This window comes from Manacus vitellinus, unplaced genomic scaffold (assembly GCF_001715985.3).
Source record: "Manacus vitellinus isolate BGI_N305 unplaced genomic scaffold, ASM171598v3 scaffold_64_pilon, whole genome shotgun sequence".
NCBI classification, from domain to species: domain Eukaryota; kingdom Metazoa; phylum Chordata; class Aves; order Passeriformes; family Pipridae; genus Manacus; species Manacus vitellinus.
Genome location: NW_021940718.1, coordinates 2541789 through 2559542, shown reverse-complemented (window position 1 = coordinate 2559542; position 17754 = coordinate 2541789). Strand labels below are relative to the sequence as shown.

The window sequence follows — 17754 nt, the reverse complement described above, 5'->3', positions numbered from 1 at the left end:
CCCTTCCCTTCCCTTCCCTTCCCTTCCCTTCCCACCTTCCCAAACCTTCTTCCCTCTGGCCCCAGCCTTCCAGCAGATGCTGTAACTGTGCTGATGTGGGGAGATGCTCCTTCCATCACCCTGGCCCCATCCAACTCTGCTGGCACTGAGGGCTGAGAGCCCAGCCCAGAGCAAATCCTTTGGAGGTGCCCAGGGAATGTATCTCCAGGAGAGCCCACAGCACTGGCTCCAGCATTTGAGAAGCCCGTGCAGGACACAGCCCCCAGAGGGAAATGCTGAATGAGCAGACCTTACCCCGTGTTCCTCCCCTCCCTGGTGTGAGAGTGTGGCTCTGGAAAAAGCGCTGCCGTCAATATTTTATGTTCAAAGACCGTTTTTCTCAAAGATAACATGGGATAGCTCGTGCTGGCTCCCCAGAGCTGGGGCTTCCACAGGGGCAGGGGCAGGAATGAGCCCCCAAACTCCCACCTGGGACCCTCTTGCCCTTACCAGCCCTTTCCAGCCGGGTGCTGGACGCTGGAGCTGGACAGTCTGTGCTGCAGGACAGACCCTGGTGCGGGTGCTGCAGCCTCAGAGGCCTTGGGGACAGCTCCAGGTTAATTTTCCTTCTTGTTTCCTTGCAGATGGACTTTTCTGCATGCCCACCAAGTTCAGCACTGTTCTAGTCAAAAACCCACACGGTGGGGAGGTGGTTCAGACGCTGGAGAACTGTGAAATGAAGGAGAAGTGCTACCGTGTCTCCCAGGTGGAATACTATTATGAAATTGTGCAGAGCCCTGCGGGACACAGGGAGGAACGGCTCAAGGTGGGTTTCCAGGGGTTTGGCTCCTCTCTGATGGGCTCAGCTGGGCCCACATGTAGGGTTTGAACTGCTGGGAGGATGGTCTGACACTGGCAGCTTCACCCTGGCATCAAACCAGAGTGGTAAAAATCTCACCTTTGTATTCTCTTGTGGTATATGGGCCATAAAGCAACAAATGGCCTTTTCTTTGGGGTGAGAATTCCTTTAAAAAATTATCAAAGAACAATGATATTAATTTTAAAAAACATTTAATTGTTAAGTATGCCTTCAGCTCAATGGAGACTTTACTCTCTACTTCAGCACACCTTTGTGCACAGAGAACTCTGACTCAAAAAACACTGCTGTGCCCCCCAAATATTTCTGACCAGCTGTGCCTTGCTGCTGCCCTTCCCCGGGGATGGATGCTCAGCCTGGGGCTGTAGGGAGGGTGGAGGGTCCCAGGGTGTCCCGCTGAGGTGCTACAGGGGATTGTCACGCCTTTGTTTTGCAAATCTTTGCAGGAAATCGATGTGGGAAGGTGCTTGGGCAGCTGCTCCTCGGGGGATCCCTGCTTGCTTAGGTAAGCACAGCTGCCAGGGTCCATCCCCTCCCCTTCCCACACACCTGCACCCGCTGGGGCAGGAGGGAGCTGCCCCCAGTCCTCTCACCAAACACATCTGCTGCTGCCAGGGCAGGACTGGGTGTGGGGGGAGCACGGGAGCAGGGTCTGGGAAGCATTCCCAGCTCACCCACCGCGGCGGGGCCAGTGGTTGTGCTGCTCTGCTGTCTCGGGGGGAAGAGCAGAATCTGCTGTGATTGTGCCGAGTTGGGCTCGTTGGACAGGGGGTTACAGAGCCCGTGGTCCCCCGTGACAGCAGGCACGGATCCTGAGAGGCTCCTGGAGCCTGGGATGTGCCATTCCTGTTCCTCACCCGCTGGCAATGCTGTGGGGCAGGAAGGGGTGGGAGGGATGCTCTAGGGCAGGGTGGGTCCAGGCAGTTGTTTCAGACTGAGGAGGGCAGGACTTTGTGTTGCTTGCAGACACAAAAACGTGGATCCCCAGCACAGGAAGGACAGGGACATGTTGGAGTGAGTCCAGAGGAGGCCACAGAGATGCTCCAAGGGCTGGAGCCCCTCTGCTCTGGAGCCAGGCTGGGAGAGCTGGGGGGGTTCACTGGGAGAAGAGAAAGCTCTAGAGAGATCTGAGAGCCCCTTCCAGGGCCTAAAGGGGCTCCAGGAGAGCTGGAGAGGGACTGGGGACAAGGGATGGAGGGACAGGATGAGGAATGGCTTCCCACTGCCAGAGGGCAGGGACAGATGGGATATTGGACAGGAATTCTTGGCTATGAGGGAAGTGAGGCCCTGGCACAGGTTTCCCAGAGCAGTTGTGGCTGCTCCACCCCTGGAAGTGTCCAAGGCCAGGTTGGACGGGTCTTGGAGCAACCTGGGCTAGTGGAAGGTGTCCCTGCCCATGGCAGAGGGTGGAATGAAATAAGGTCCCTTTCAACCCAAACAATTCTGGGATATATAAATGCAAGGGAAGCAAATCAAGCCAGACAGAAAGAAAGAACACCTGCTCTGCTCAGGCAGAGGGAAGTGGCAGCTCACCGAGTCACCTCAGGAGTAAGGAACAGACACTCTGCTGGAAGAAAGATGCCTCCCTTCTCCCCCGCCCTGCTCCGGGGCATTTGGCCTTTCCCGAGCGGGAATGGAGGGTGTGTGCGGGGGCAGTGGGATGTACTGGGGATGCACCGGTTTGTCTCTGGCTGCAGGGAGTCGCGAGGTGGAGAGGAGTGCCTGCTGTGGGCAGGAGGTGCCCGCGGCCGCTGCGCCCCTCACAGCTACGACGTGCACACCTTCCGCAGCCGCCGCGACCGCGTCCGCACCGCCCCGCCGTCCGGCAGTGCCGCTGCCGGGGGTAGCGGGGCCGGGAGGGGCTCCTGGAGACCCCACCAGACTGTCTGTAGGATATGTAAATGACAGAAGGATGTAATTTTTTTTTTTTTTTGTGTGTGTGAATAAAAGCTTATTTAACCAGCGGGTAGAAATGAGCCCCCCTCTGCTAAATGTTTTTGCGGCTTGTAAAATAAACATCGCGGGCAATTCACAGCTCCTTGGGGTTCTGCCGTGCAGCTCCAGGGCCCCTCCGCATCCCGGCAGCCCAGGAGGGAGGATGCGGCTGTCTGGCACGCGCTGGGGGTGGCACGGGTTGGCTGCTCCCGGTCACAAACTGTGGAGCAGGAGCCAGGAGAGGGGACCGGGAGCTGTCCCCTCTGCAGACACCCCCAGGTATCCTGCACCATGCCGCTGGAGAGCTGGGAAGAAGGAAGCAAAGGATCCTGAGCAGGATTTTCCTCTGCCTGTTAACTCAGGAGTTTCCTCTATCTATTAACTCCAGCCTGTCGTTGCCTCCCTGCCTGTTCTGCATAATTAACAGCCCTTTGTGTTGGAATAAACTGTAGGCACCACCTGGGATTAGCCTTTACCTTGTCTCTCGTGGTGTGGTCCTGGCAGTGCTTCAGCCAGGTGCTGAATTAGTAATTTAATGCTAATTTTTTCTGTTCAGTCCCATGGCAGCTGGACAGTGTGGCATGTGCACACACACAGCAACCTGTTCCTCTGTGACTGGGGAACAAGAACTAAAAGAACTAGCTTTTGTCCCATCACCCAGAATCCACTGGGCTCTCAAGATATTTCGTTAATTTCGAGCATTCAGGAATTAGCAGCAAACGCCTTTTAATTCCCCAGGAAGCCAACTGATTATTAAAAAAAAACCAAAACCAAACCCAACGAAACCAACAAGCTGGGTTAGGGTTCGGTAGCTCTGGAGTGACCAGAGCCCGAGGCCGCAGCACTGCCTGGCCCGGGGCAGCCCCGGTGCTCTGCTGGAACCTGCTCTGCCCCACAGCCTCGGCCCCCCGGGCTCTGCGTGGCTGTCGGGGGGGATGCACAGCCTGGGCTGCCTGCGGGGACCCCGGGAGCCCCACCCTGCACACCTGAGAGGGACATGGGCTGGGGACACCGGTGCGACACCGAGCAGTGTGAGCTGCTGCGGCAGGGCCGGGATGGGAAGGGGATGCTCATCGTGGAGGGCGGCATTCCTGCACACAAAGGTCCTCCTGTTTGTCCCATTAGTGCCATCATTAAAACCCAGTTAGTCTCCTACGGAGAGCAAACGCAGCCCAGCCAGGGCCCTGCCAAGGGGCTGCTGGCCCCAGACCGACGTGTCCCCTGCCAGCCCCAGGAGCGCTGGTGAGCCGTCCTCCCTTCCACTTGTGTACTGGGGCTAATTGGTGCAGGGGGCCCGGGAGCCCGGCTTCTCACCTTGTTAGCATGGCAATTAGCTCTCTTTACCCTCCTGATTGCTCCTGTGCATATTTCACTCCAATCCAGCTTCCCAGGGAGTTATAAAATGCAGCACCGAGGAGGCCGGGGGAGTCGAGCTGGGACAGGGAGCACAGGGCCATGCTGGGGACCGTCCTGCTGCTGCTGGCCCTGGCCAAGCCGGCGTGCCCGAGCCCGGCGGGCGTGGCGAGCCGGCGGGCTGAGGCGCTGAAAAAGCTGCTGGAAGTCTTCGGCATGGAAGACCCTCCGCCCCCCCCGGCTCACTTCAAGAAGCCACCCCAGTACATGGTGGATCTGTTCAACACCGTGGCCAACGCGGACGGTGTCACCAAGAACCCCGACATCCTGGAGGGCAACACCGTCCGCAGCTTCCTGGACAGAAGTAAGGGGTGGGGGGGTCCCTGCGGTGCTGGGATGGGGCTGCAGGGAGGGGCTGAGCATGGCTGGTGGAGGTGCTGCCCCAGGTTTCACTCCTCATCTCGTCCTTCCCTCCAGCTCACAGCAAGGAGATGCAGTTCCTGTTCGTCCTCTCCAGCGTGGCCAAGACCGAGAAGATCCTGACGGCAGAGCTGCACCTCTTCCGCCTCTGGCCGAGGGTCACAGATGGACCCAAAAGGCACCACTTCTGCCAGGTGAGGAGGGCGATGGGGCGGGGATGGGGCTGTCCCCCAGCCTGTGCCCAAGGGTGCCACTGGCACGCTGTGGTCATTGTCCCCCAACCTGTGCCCAAGGGTGCCACTGGCACACTGTGGTCATTCGCCCGCAGTGGGAGCACAGCCCAGCTCTGGGATCACACGAGCAAATGTTTCACGGAGTATCACAATGATTTAACCGTGGTGGGCTCTTAAATGTCCTTCTGGTACGTGCAAACATCAGCAAAGGCACCTGAAGGCTGTGACAGATCCACGCTGGCAGTTCCCCATCTCTGCTCACGCCTCTGTCCGTGGTCATCCCCTCAGGCAGGACCTTTTTCCTCCCCCAGGTCAGCGTCTACCAGGTGCTGGAGAAGGAAAACCCAGACAGCCCTGGAGGGAAGAAGCTGCTGGCAGCTCGGCTTGTCTCACTTCAGACCTCGGGCTGGGAGGTCTTTGCCATCACGCCGGCTGTGAGTTACTTCCCCCTGTTTAGGGCAGCCCAGAGAGAACACCAGGGGTTTCCATGCAGGAGCTTTTTTAACCCATTTCACCCCCAGCAGCCTTCTGGGCTCCAGTGCAGTTTCCTGTCTGCAGTCTCTGCAGTGACATGGGAGGGACACATCCTCTGGGAGGGGAAGGCAAGAGTCCTGCCAGGTGCCCTGGGGACTGCTCCATCCTGCCCCAAACTGGTCCTACTGTTCCTCAGGGAGTGCCAGTGCTGGCTCCTGCCACAGTGTCCCCTGGGTGGCAGCCCTGGAGCAGCCTCTTCCCGTGGCACACAGCGTGTGGCCTCGGGGGGTCCTGGTTCACCCCCCGCTCCAGCCTGGCCCCTGCCGTGGGGACACCAGCGCAGTGCCCGTCCCAGCCCACGGCCCTGCGGTGACACCAGTTTGGCTCCCCAGGTTCGTGACTGGACCGAAGACGAAAGCAGCAACCAGGGTTTGCTGGTGACAGTCCAGAGTCTGGGGGGGAGCCCGCTCGACCCCCCACCACTGCAGTTTGCCTCTGGCCGGGACCACCACGAGAGCAAGAGGCCCCTGTTGGTGCTGTTCACAGACGACGGGCGCCGGGGAGCGTCGCTGCCCACGGGCGGCTTCCCAGGTGGGTCCCACGTGCCCTGGCACGGCTCCCTCGGTGCCACCATCCCTTTCCTGGGGTGCTGCCCACACGTGGCGTCCTCGACCTCCGAAGCTCTTGCTCGGCCAAGGCCGAGGCTCTCTCTTCTGTTACCCGCGCAGGGGTTCTGCCTGCTTGGGGATGTGGAGCTGGATTTGGGTGTGGCTTCTGCCTGCTTGGGGATGTGGAGCTGGATTTGGGTGTGGCTGTGAGACTGAGGCTGTCACCTCCTGATGGCTCTGCCTGGGCTGGTGACCGGCTGTGACCAGAGGGCTGCAGACAAGACCCACAGGGAGGGGTGGCCTGGGGGGCTGCAACACCTTTTCTCTTTACCTGGGCTCGTGCAGTGGCTAATGGCATTGGATGCTCCTTTCTGGCAGATTTAAAGCCTCAGGCCCCCGATCTCCCCGCCAGGGTGCCGGTGCCCAAACCAGCCGGGTCGCGCAGCACGCGCTCGCTGGACCGGCTCCGGCCCTGCCAGAGGCATCCCCTGTCCGTGGACTTCGAGGAGATCGGCTGGTCGGGCTGGATCATCTCCCCTCGGGGGTACAACGCCTTCCACTGCAAGGGCTCCTGCCCCTTCCCGCTGGGCGAGAACATGCGGCCCACGAACCACGCCACGGTGCAGTCCATCATCAACGCCCTGAAGCTGAGCGAGGGCGTCAGCAGCCCCTGCTGCGTGCCCGACAAACTGCACTCCATCAACCTCCTCTACTTCGATGACGACGAGAACGTGGTGCTCAAGCAGTACGACGACATGGTGGCCGGGAGCTGCGGCTGCCACTGAGGCGGGAGGAGCAGGGAGGTGGAAATGCTGGCACAGCAGAGGCTGTTCTGCTCCCTCCAGAGCGTCAGTGTGGGGCCTTTGTCCCACAGACCCTCTAAAAGAATCCAGGGTGAGCAGAGCAAAGGGGGTGCTGGCTCTGCCCCGGGTGGTGTCACCCCCTGGCAGTGCCCGGGAAGGCTCAGGGCCAAGCTCTGATTGAATCAATCTGGATGAGCCTGTGTGACTTGGCAGCCCCGGGGCAACAGCTCCATTTCGGGGTGTCCTGCGTGGGGGTGTGGGTGTCCCTGCCCGTGCAGAGGCTCCCGCAGGCTGTACTATATGTATATAGCAAGAGCACTAATATATGACAGAAACTGCCTGTACAGTGTCCTGTAAATGTCTGTACATTCCCACCTTGCTGTGACTTGTGAAATGAATTCAGAGGAACTATTAAAAGTGCCGTTCTCCGAGGGCTGCCTGTGGACTCTGAACTGCTGCTGGGGACGGGGCTGGCCATGGACCTGGGATGGGGGGTGCATGAGGAGGGGCTGCATGCAGATGGATGAAGATTCAGCCACAGCCCAGTCTCCAGGGGCAAGGGGTAGAGGTTGGTGCACCCTATTCCTTGGAAGCTGAATGATCTCAGGATCCATCAGCCAGCCTGCAGTGGGGGGGGTACTGGGAGGGGCACACCCTCTGAGCAGGCAGTGGGGGGTGTGGGGGCAATGGGGTGACAGGGTCTGGGATTGGGGTGGGGGGTGATGCAGAGGTGTCTGGAGGTGATGCTGCTGGGGCAGATGGGACGTGGGTGTCGTGGTTTAACTCCAGAGGGCAACTAATCACCACACAGCCACTGGCCACCCCCACTGTGGTGGGACGGGGAGGAGAATCAGAAAAAAACAGGTAAAACCTGTTGGTTGAGATAAGGACAGTTTAACAAGGGAAATAAAATAAAATAATATATAATAATATTTGTTATGAAAAGGGAGACACCAAAAAGGGAGAGAGAAATAAAACCCAAGTAAAACAAGAGATGCTCAGTACAGTGATTGGCCCCAGCAGTGATTGGCCCCTCCTGGGCAGCTCCCCCAGTTTATACACTGGGCAGAACTTTCTGTGGCATGGAATATCCACTGGCTGCTTTGGGTCAGCTGTCCCAGCTGTGCTTCCCCCAGCTTCTTGTGCAGCTCCTCACTGACAGAGCATGAGGCACTGAAAAGTCCTTGACTTGGGGTGAGCACAAATGAGCCACAACCAAAACATCAGTGTGTGATCGACATTATTCCCATCCTGAATCCAAAATGTGGTGTTGTACCAGCCACTGGAAAGAAAATTAACTCCATTGAAGCTGAAATGAGGACAGGGGGGAAGGGTGGCTCTGGGGGAAGATGGCCAGAGGAGATTGTTGGGCCCAGAAAGAAGGTTCCTCATGGAAGAGAAATGGGGTGGAAACCAGAGCTGACCAGCACTGTGGGGTCAGGTCAGTGCTGGGGAGGTGTACAGAGGGTGGGTGTCAATGTGGGTTCTGGGGAGTGGGTGTAGGTGTTGGCAGACAGGGTAGGGGTCCTCTCACACCCCCTGGCACAGCCCCCTTGTCCCCTGCAGTCCAGGGCTCAGTGGGAGCATGGTTGTCCCTGCCAGACCACTCAGACCCTCCCAGCCTGTTTCCAAGCTTAGCCATGGTTCCCCAGCACCTCTTCATCTCCAGCCTGCAAGTGACTGAATCCCACACTGGCCTGGCCAGCACCAGTTTCCTCCCCCTGCCCACCTGGAAGCAGCACCAGCAGCTTTGGCCCTTTCCCACCCCAGCCCTCCCTCAGCCCGGGGTCCCTCTCCCCATCCCACCCAGGGGAAGGGTGCATCCATTCAGGAGGCCCTTTGACTAGACATGATCCCACATTGGAGGGCAAATCCTTCCCCTGTGTCCCCCAGATGTGTCCCCCACTGCCTCCCCATGATGTGAGCACAGGGCAGAGCCCACTGGCGTGTCCTGAGCATATGCACATCTCAGCTCCTCTTCCAATGCACCCAAACCCAGGCAGCTCATCCCAAACCCCCCTACATGTGGACAGGCTCACCTGCATCCCTGAGAGCCCTGTCCTCACGTTGATGGGCAGGAGAGATGCTGTGAGCCTTGGGGAGATGTCCCCTCCTCACCCAAAAGATGAACAGTTTACTGAATCACACAGAGTGGCTGGCCAAGAATCCACAACAATGAAGGGTTTGGGCCTGGTTTATTAAATGCCTGTTCCTGGGCTACAAGGTCTGCACCCCCACAGGTCCCATCACAGCAGCATCCCGAGGAAGGACTGTGCCCCCAGGCTCCATGGCAGTGGGAAGGAGAGTGGGTTTGTCTGGAAGTGTGCATGGCTGCAGCCTTTCCTGCAGACCTTCACCCAAATTTCCAAGCTAGACTTGGCCTGGACTGCTCATCTGCTTGGCTGGAAGGGAGTCACAGAGCCCTGGGCAGGGGGAGCCTGTGCATGTTCCACTCGACGGGGAGAAGAGCAGCACCTGGGCAGGTGTCACAGTGGGCCACCATCCTCAGACAGGTGACAGTTCAGCCCCACACATCCTGCTGCTCACTCCCTGGGATTCCAGGGTGCCCCACACCTCGGCCCATACAGACAGACACACAGACACCCTGCCCTGAGACAGCTCCTGAGGCGGCTCTGACTGACAGCTCTGCAGGACAGTGGCCAGCACACAGCAGGGAGGGGGGCCCAGCTGGCAGTGGCCCCTGTGGCCACAGCAGAGCCCTGCACGCTGCTGTGACTCACTGCCCATGGTTCAGAGCCTCCCTGGAGGACAGGACCTGCTGGTCAGGACAGAGGGCAGGGGGTGTCCGGGGGTGGGGGGCCTGTGGTCAGCGGCGATAGCGGGGGTCGGCTCTCCAGCACTCCGACAGCTTCCGCAGGACTCGCTCCTTCAGGTGGACCCTCCTGGAGAGCTGCTGTGACTGGCTTAGCTCATGAGCCTTCAGCTTGGCATAGTAGTCAGAAAACTTGTTGTAGAGGATGGAGATGGGCATGCCATTGAGGATGATGCCAAAGGAGATGCAGACAAATGCCACCATCCTGCCGAGTATTGTGTCAGGCACGGTGTCTCCATAGCCCACGGTGGAGAGGCTGACCTGTGTGAGGATGGGAAAAGATAAAATCCCACGGGGAACAAGCCCAGCAGACCCCACCAGATGGTGCTGGGACTCACCCGCCCGCCCCTCTGTGGGAGCCAGGTGTCACCTGGAGCAGTGTTACCCAGTGACAGCAGCCAGGTGTCACCTGGAGCAGTGTTACCCAGTGACAGCAGCCAGGTGTCACCTGGAGCAGTGTTACCCAGTGACAGCAGCCAGCTCAGCTGTCCCCACTCCTGCAGTCTCCATGGCCAGGGCTCTGTGCCCGGGAGGCCTGGAGAGCACAAGGGTGGAGTGCTGCTGGCTGAGCCCCAGAGCAGAGATCAGAGGTCAGACCTCTCTCTGCTCCGTCCCTGCTTCGCATGTGTCTCTTCAGGCCAGCTGGACACCCCGAGCTGAGCCCTCCCCAGCAGTCAGTGTCTGCTGCAGCTTCCTGCCCCCGCAGAGCTGCGGCTCCAGCGCTTCCCGCCCGGGAGCTGCCCAGTCCCGCAGGAACAAGTCTTCCTGGAGCCTCCATCCAAGGGAAGCAGGCACTTGGGAACAAGGTGAGAGCTGAGGCAGAGAGGTTTGGGCTTTGCAGGGAGCTGTGCTCCCAGGGACAGGCTCGGCCCGGGACATTGAAAGGCTCGAACCTGGTGATGCTGCTGAGTGATTTTGCCCTTCCTTGAGGAGGGATGAATTTGAAGCAGGCAATCTGTGGTGGCCAAGGGGGCAGAAGTGATCTGTGGGATCATTTAATCTGTAAATCAAAATGCCCTTGTAACCCCTGGGGTTTAAGTGCTTTAGATACTCCCCATTTCGGAGTCAATCCCAGGTTTACTATAGTGCTCAGCTCAGCTGAGCTGCTGGCTCCTGGCACAAGCAGGGCAGCAAACAGGGGCAGCACACCCCAGTCTGTGTCCTCTCTCAGGACACAGACCGAGGCACAATGTGACCATGGGTCCCACATGCAGCCCCGGGTCCCCCATCTCAGCCTCACAAGCTCTGACCCCCTTGTGCCTCCCAAGCCCAGCTGGGCTGTGATGCTGCACAAGCCTCAGGCTGCCCTGAGTGGGTGCCCCCATACCCATGGGGGCTGAACCACATCCACCCCACACTCGGGTCCCATGACAGATAAAGCCTGGGCTGAGTCACATCCCCCTTGTCACTAACTCAGGCCTGGAGGTTCCTAGGCCACCACCTCTGTCCCACCATCCCACCCCAGCGCTAGCTTTTGAGCCTCTGAGCTCGATCCCAACCTCTGATTTCTTTTCTCAAGGCACGCAGGGCTCTGGGTTTCCCGACGTTACTGGGCTGGTAGGAGGGCTGGGCCCCTCCTGCCCCCTGGCCTGCAGCAGTGGTGAATCCCCCGAGCAGCAGGGCAGCCCCTACCCACGGAGCCCCCTGCCCCCCTCTCTGGAAGGAGCTGTGCAAACCTTACCGCTGCCCACCACCACGCACAGGGGATACTGGTGAAGTCCGTGCCGGGGACATCGTGTTCCACCGAGTGTATGAGGGCGGAGAAGGTGAAGACACCCATGGCAATGAAGAGGAGGAGGCAGCAAACCTGCTGGTAGCACTGGCGCATGGTGAAGCTGAAGGCCCGGAGGCCGGTGGAGTGGCGCGCCAGCTTGAGGATGCGGAAGATCCTCATGAGCTTGACGAGCTTGAGGACCTTGCCCAGCTTGCTCACATTCTCCACCTTGTGCAACTCCTCGTGGTAAAGCGTGTCTGCTTCGTCCAGGTTTTCGAAGAGGAGCTGGATGTAGAAGGGCAGGATGGCCACCAGGTCTATGGCATTAAACGCTGCCCGCAGAAAGATCTTGAAGCTGGAGGAGGAGATGAGCCGCATGAGGTATTCAGAGGTGAAGAAGATGGCACAGATCATCTCCATCTGCTCCATCCACATCTTCCCTGTTTTGTTTTTCATCTCCTCCACTGTGCTCAGTGTCATGCCCACAATGGAGATAAGCACAAAGAAGCTCGACATGACAGCAATGATCTTGGCTGGGACGGAAGAGTACGGGTTCTCAATGAGGTTCCAGATCATCTTCCGAAACCCACCCAGAAATTTGCCATCAAACTGATTCCCCGAGTCCAGGGGCTCCAGTTCTGCCTCCAGCTCCTTCTCTATTTTCAGGTACTCATTGAGTTCATCTTGCTTTTCCTCGAACAGGATCCGGCAGCAGCGCTGGGAGTATTTCAGATGGATCCCCCAGTACTCGATTTCCTCCACAAAGTTACTGGGGCACATCTCGTCCATCACCCACAGGACCCCACTGCGGTAGAAGTGGAAGATGTAGTGGAAGACCGAAGGATCTCTGTCAAAGAAGTACTCGTTCTTCTGCACCAAGTAGTCATCGCAGAGCTGCATCTTCTTGGCGGGGTCCGTATAAAGGGCCAGCTTCCCCAGCCTCGTGATGGGGTACTGGGCCAGTACCTTGCAAGCTATCTGGAACGACTTGCCACCCACGTTGATGTTGAGCAGGTACTTGTTCCTTTGGATGGGAGCCTCGCTCTCCTCGTTTCCCTCTGCCACGTTCTGCATGGAGCTCCATTGTTTCACCAGGCTGTCCTGCGCGAAGGGGATGTGCACTGCCTCCTCCTCCAGGGTCCGGCGGCGGCCCTGGTGATCCCCTATCTTCAGGCTGGCTGAGAGACTCGCCCGCCTGGTCCCCAGCTGCCTCATGGTGCCTGGCCCTCGGGAGCCGTGACTCCTGTTAGGGGCCGGGGCACAGCAGCTCCGGCTTCATGGGAACGCTCCCGCTGGGCACACGCTGGCTGGGATGAGTGCTGCGAGCTCGGAGGAGCCGTGGAGCGGCTGCCCGGGGGGCACTGCCGTGTCCTGGTGCCACGTGGCACCTGCCAGGGTCCCAAAGCCGATTGCTGATCAGATTGTGGTTCGCGTCGCGGGAGTCGGAGGCGGCCAAGCGCCCGCTCCTTAAGACACTAATGGGATTGAGGCACTAGTCCTTTATGTAAGGAACTATTTCCAGACCTGCACTTCTCTTCTCCCTTATTCTGTTCTTATTAGCTGTTTGCATTTGCCACACGCTGCCTGTTTCCTAGAAGGACATCTGTGATAGCAAGTTGGAAGGAGCACGGTCTTGCCTCAGTTTACCCCTGCCAGCCCTGCCTTGGTGGGACAGGAAGGTGCAGACACGCAGGATTTGTAGAGGCTTTGTACCCCCACACCAGATGCTGCTCTTGGCACCGGCCCTTCGTTAAGCACTAATGCAGTTGCCCCGGCTCTGTCAGCTGTCACAGCCAGAGAAGGGAGATGGTCGTGACCTCCCAGCTCATCCCTCAAGCCCCACAGTGCAGATTTACAGGGGATGAGGTGAAGGAACCACTTCAGTCTCCACGCAGTGCCTGAGCAGATCCCCTGTGGGACAGGTTGCTCCTGTGGCCCTGCCCTGTGCCATCACATCAGCCTTCAGCCCCACCAGTCCCACAAGCAGGGGCAGAACAGGGAACAGGACACTGAAAATGCAAGTAGGCAGTAAAAGTTCCCCTGAACTACTGGAACTGAAAAGGAGGAAATAATCCTTTGGATTTCCAAGTAAAAGGGGAACCAAAATTAAATAGGCTTATCTTTGAGGCCTTACCTTGGAACATGACCTTGCTTCAACATGTAAAACTGATCACACTGATCTCTATGAACTGGTCTAATTAAATACAGAGACCTGGAGCACAAAGCTGCTCCTGGCCCAAAACCAGCTCGGGCTCCACTACAATTGAAGTTTCTGAGCCCTGGGATTAGGACAACAAAAATACTTCTGGCATCAGACAGAGGAAGGGAAATTGCTGTCACAAAACATAGATCTTGTTTTGGCACAAGATCCAGAAAATATGTTTCTTTCAACCCTGAAGCACTTGGCTCAGGGAGCAGTAAACTAAACCTGCAAGGTCTTGTGAGTTTGCCTCCAGGCCTCGCTCCTCATTGAACAGAGCGAGGGCTCTGCCCCACACTAAGACCAGCCAGGCTCAGCCTGGGCTCAGCTCGGCAGCTGGAGCTCAGAGGATGATCTGGGACCGGCTGGTGACAGCTGACTTTGGCCACCTGACCCCGACAGCACCAGCACTTCTACAGCCCCCAGCTCAGCCCTGTCCTGCTGGGACTCCTGGAGTCCCTCCTGCTCTACAGGATTCCCCACTCCGTGCACTGCTCTGACAAAGAAGGGACAAGTTCAGGCAGTTTTTTCACCTTGTTCTAGGTTGAACTCCCCACTTGTCCCCTGTTTGGCAACAGCACTCCTAGTGCCAGTGCCATCTGTTCCTCCTGTCCCCACCCTCTCCATTCACTCTGCTCCCTGTATTTCACTCTTCTGCTGCAGCTGGTGTGTGCTGGAGTCATGTCCATCCCAGGCAGGCACAGCAGCACTTGCTCCCCCTTACTGGCCATGCCAGCCCACCCACCACAAATCCTCTTTCCCAGGATGTGACAATCCAGTGGTGATGCAGCCCCTGAACTCCCAACTACTGAATTTAAGCAAATGCACAAGTCCAGGAAAATTAAAGACTCGAGAAGTCATTGGTTTCACATTCTTTATTCTCCTGTGTCAGTTACAACAGCTATTCCCACCTGGCCCTATGGAAACAGAAGCAAGGTTGTGCACCCTTGCAAATAACTCCTTGGTACTAAAAATAGCAGCCCTGGAATAACTCAGGACTCCACACCACATTTAGAAGTTTCTCCCATGGGGTATGGCAGCACTCACACGCTATCCAGGAGTGGAAGATCCCTGCTCCAAGGCTGATGACTGGAGTCTGCTTGGCAAGACAAGTTCCCACCCTCAAGGCACACAGGTCAGCAGCCAAGGCAGCAGCTTTGTGCACTGAGTGAACATTTGTGCAAGGTGCACGTGGCCCAAGGGCACCAGGCACTAATCTGCCCCTGCACAGCCAGTTCCAAGGCACACAGCACTGAGCCCTTTGGCTGGAGCTCCATGTGCCACACAGTGTCTGACCCAAGATGTGGCTTATTTCAAAGGACACCTTCACCAGACCAAGGTGCTCAGAGCCCTGTCCAACTTGGCCCCAGGAATGGGGCAGCCACAGCTGCCCTGGGCAACCTGTGCTGGAGCCTCACCACCCTCACCATAAGACCTTCCTTCCCCTTCTCCCACCTAAACCCAACCTCTGTCAGTTTGTAATTGCTGCCCCCTGCCCTGTCACTACAGACCTTGGTGAAAAGCCTCTCTCCATCTATCTTACAACCCCCCTTTAGACGGGGACAAGACACAACACAGTCTCACGGAGCTGTCTCTTCTCCAGCAGCTGCCCTGATGAAGGTGCAGGACCTTGCACTTGACCTTATGGACCTTCAGGAAGTTCCTGTGGGCCTGAGGGTCTCTCTGGATGACATCCCCCTCTCCCAGCTGCACTCTGCAGCCTGGTCTCATCCTCACACTGGCTGAGGGTCCCCCTTGATCCCACTCTACACACCACTGATGAAGACATGGGATAGCACTGGTCCCAGTACGGACCCCCAAGAGACATCACTTGTGTCAGAACAGTTTTAAGGAAGACACCATTAACAGTGTTAGAGGAGCCACAGCCAGCATTCAGCACCGGGGTGGGCAGAGCAGGTCAGTAAAGAGTGGAGGTGTTTGTGTGAGGGAGTGTGTGAGGAGCTGCCTGCCTGGGGGCCGAGGAGCTCCTGGCCCCACACTGGCCTGGGTGACAGCACAGCAAAGTGAGAGCAAACAGGAAGATTTTAACTGTTACCTTGTGGTAGAACCGTCAGTAAAACCCACCTGTTGTGGAACTGAGCAGCATCAAACACTAGTGCAAACATGGAATATCTGTCTGGTCTGTGCAGAGTCAGTGAGCTCCTATGGAAACGGGTTAGGAAGCCACTATTCCCTGACAAAATCCAGGGGGAAGAATGGAGCAGGTCAAAAAAAGGTTCTTGGCTAGGAGTAGAAGGAAAACAGTGAATAGCATCTGGCACTTCACAAAGAAAAACATCTTTGGGTTCAAGGCCACGCTAGTGGGAATCAGCATTAACAACTGGAGCTCAGAACAATGAAGACATTCCTACTACCTTTGTGAGGGCTGATTTCACAGTGCCAGGGAAGATCCTGTGCTATTTCCAGAGCCAAAGTAGTCCCACAGTCTAAGACCTATTTCCAAGGGGAGCATCCTCTTGGTATTCAGTGTAACAACCCAGATTTGAGAGCTGATGTCCAATTCAGTCAGGCTGTGTGGTGAGCATGAGAGAGACCAGGCTAGTCCCACCTCGTCACCTCAGTGTAAAGATCCCTGTTACCAAAACAGAAAAACACCTGGTTACTGACAGTCCTTGGAGCAAAAATCTGGTTTGACTTCAGTTAGTGCAAAGCAAAAGAAAGAAACACACATCAGAAGATCAGTATCTTAGTATGGGTGCTCCATGTCCTTGGCAGCAGAGGAAAAGGGAGAGTTCTGCTGCTTCAGGGCAGATTGAAACCCCCAGCACCACTTGGCTGATCAGCAGCAGGAAAGCTGGGAAAAGCAATTCCTGGAGGGGAAAGCTCTAGAGGCCAGAAACACAGGGAAAGAAGGCATTTTTCCCTCAGGCACACAGAGCTCATGGGTGCAAGACACTTACCCTTCAGGGAAAGGAGCCTGTCTGGCTCTTGTCAGACATAAGCTGTTCCCTGGATGCTTTTTCAAGACTGACGGTGTTAGATCGGCTTTTTGCTTTGAACAGGCCCCACACAGCAACAGAACCTGCAGCTACCAGGATGCTGAGGAGCCCTGGAGAGGAGAATGCACAAGCAGAAACTCACTGACTGCCCCGGTCTGGGCATCAGGACTGGGCCCTGCTGCTCAACACCACGAGCCAACAGCCAGAGATGAGCAGCTTCCCTTGAGGGCAAAGGACAGACAGAGGGGAAGTGAGTTAGTGCCAGATCGCATGGCATGGCCTTTCCAAGGACACAGCACAGCCAAGGCAGAGCAATAATTAAGCTGTGGTGTCCAGCCTCCCTCAGCCCACCCAGCACAGCAAAAGCAGCTACTTATACAGGTCTGGAATTGATTCCATCAAGATACTCAATTTACAGCCCATGGCAGGACCAAGACCACATGCAGCACTCTGAGTCTCACATACCTGCAACAATCAAGATCCACGTGTAACCTTGACTCCTCGATGGCACAGAGACCCCAGGCTCAGGAGTAGCTGAAGCCTCTGTGAGGAAAGAGAGACAAGTCCATCAGGCTTCCAACTTACCTTACAATCAGCCCTCAAAGCAACCTCCAACCCACACCTGTCTGAGTTCCCAGCTCACCTCGAGAGTGCCAAAAGGTCATTTTCAATTTATCTGCCGCTGTGATTAGCCCACATTGGAGGAAAAAAGTCCTACTGGAAACGCTAACAGTGAAAGCTGGGATATTTCCCAGCTGGAGCTGCAGCATCTCGACCTGTCCTCAAGACACTGGGAGGCCACAGGTACAACCAAAACACAGCTCATCTCCCCACCTGCCAAGTGAACTGGTGCAGGCACCAAACCCACACCCAGTTCTGTCACCCCTGCAGTAACGCCCCTCCTCTCCACACTCATGGTGCTGCAGTTCCCGGACACCACGGAAACCCCCGGGTAAGGGAAGCCAGAACAGCACTTCCAGGCACAAAGAACACCCCACGGAGCCGAGCAGCAGGCGCCGGCCGTGCTGGGCGTGCAGACACTGCCCGGACACCGGACGGCCCAGAGCTGCCTCCCTCATCCTCATCCTCCTCCTCATCCTCTTCCCCTCAGCCTGCCCATTCCCCAGGGATCAGAGGAGCTCGGGAGGCAGACAGACTCCAGTGCCGCCGGCTCGCTGGGAGGGTTGCGTGTTCTGGAAGAAGGAAGCGGGTGCTACAAAGGCGCTTCCCGAGGAAGCCCCGGGGGGCGTCAGCGCCGTCCCAACCGGAGGCGGCTGAAGGTGGGGGTCTCCCGCAGCGCTTCCTCCACCCACAGTGACCCGCAGCTGCCCCGGAGAGGCCGGAGACGGCGGGGAACAAAGGCTT

General features: G+C 57.4%; 3 protein-coding genes and 1 long non-coding RNA gene across 4 annotated transcripts in view; 2 read left to right on the top strand and 2 right to left on the bottom strand.

Annotated features, from left to right (window-relative positions):
- The window catches only part of LOC103758059, an 8638-nt gene extending 5877 nt beyond the window's left edge, over window positions 1–2761 (top strand). Inside the window, exons 4-6 of the mRNA XM_029963890.1 lie at window positions 624–805; window positions 1303–1361; window positions 2554–2761. Coding sequence (XP_029819750.1) covers window positions 624–805; window positions 1303–1361; window positions 2554–2761 — 449 coding nt within the window. The remainder of the gene's footprint in view (window positions 1–623; window positions 806–1302; window positions 1362–2553) is intronic.
- A 1458-nt stretch (window positions 2762–4219) lies between these two features.
- Window positions 4220–6664, top strand: LOC103758058 (bone morphogenetic protein 2). The gene is made up of 5 exons (XM_018080927.2): window positions 4220–4508; window positions 4622–4758; window positions 5109–5231; window positions 5664–5862; window positions 6258–6664. Exons 1-5 carry the CDS (start codon window positions 4247–4249, stop codon window positions 6662–6664), a joined length of 1128 nt encoding a protein of 375 aa, XP_017936416.1. The 5' UTR covers window positions 4220–4246.
- Window positions 6665–9509: 2845 nt separating this feature from the next.
- LOC103758033 (potassium voltage-gated channel subfamily V member 2-like) lies at window positions 9510–12444 on the bottom strand. Its single transcript, XM_008924236.2, has 2 exons — window positions 11197–12444; window positions 9510–9776 (listed from the first exon to the last, which is right to left on the bottom strand). The coding sequence occupies exons 1-2, from the start codon at window positions 12442–12444 to the stop codon at window positions 9510–9512; spliced, it is 1515 nt and encodes a 504-aa protein (XP_008922484.1).
- Window positions 12445–14289: 1845 nt separating this feature from the next.
- LOC108641087 lies at window positions 14290–17064 on the bottom strand. The gene is made up of 3 exons (XR_001921746.1): window positions 16855–17064; window positions 16351–16499; window positions 14290–16022 (listed from the first exon to the last, which is right to left on the bottom strand). It is a non-coding gene; the product is annotated as an uncharacterized LOC108641087 (long non-coding RNA).
- Window positions 17065–17754: the final 690 nt, after the last annotated feature.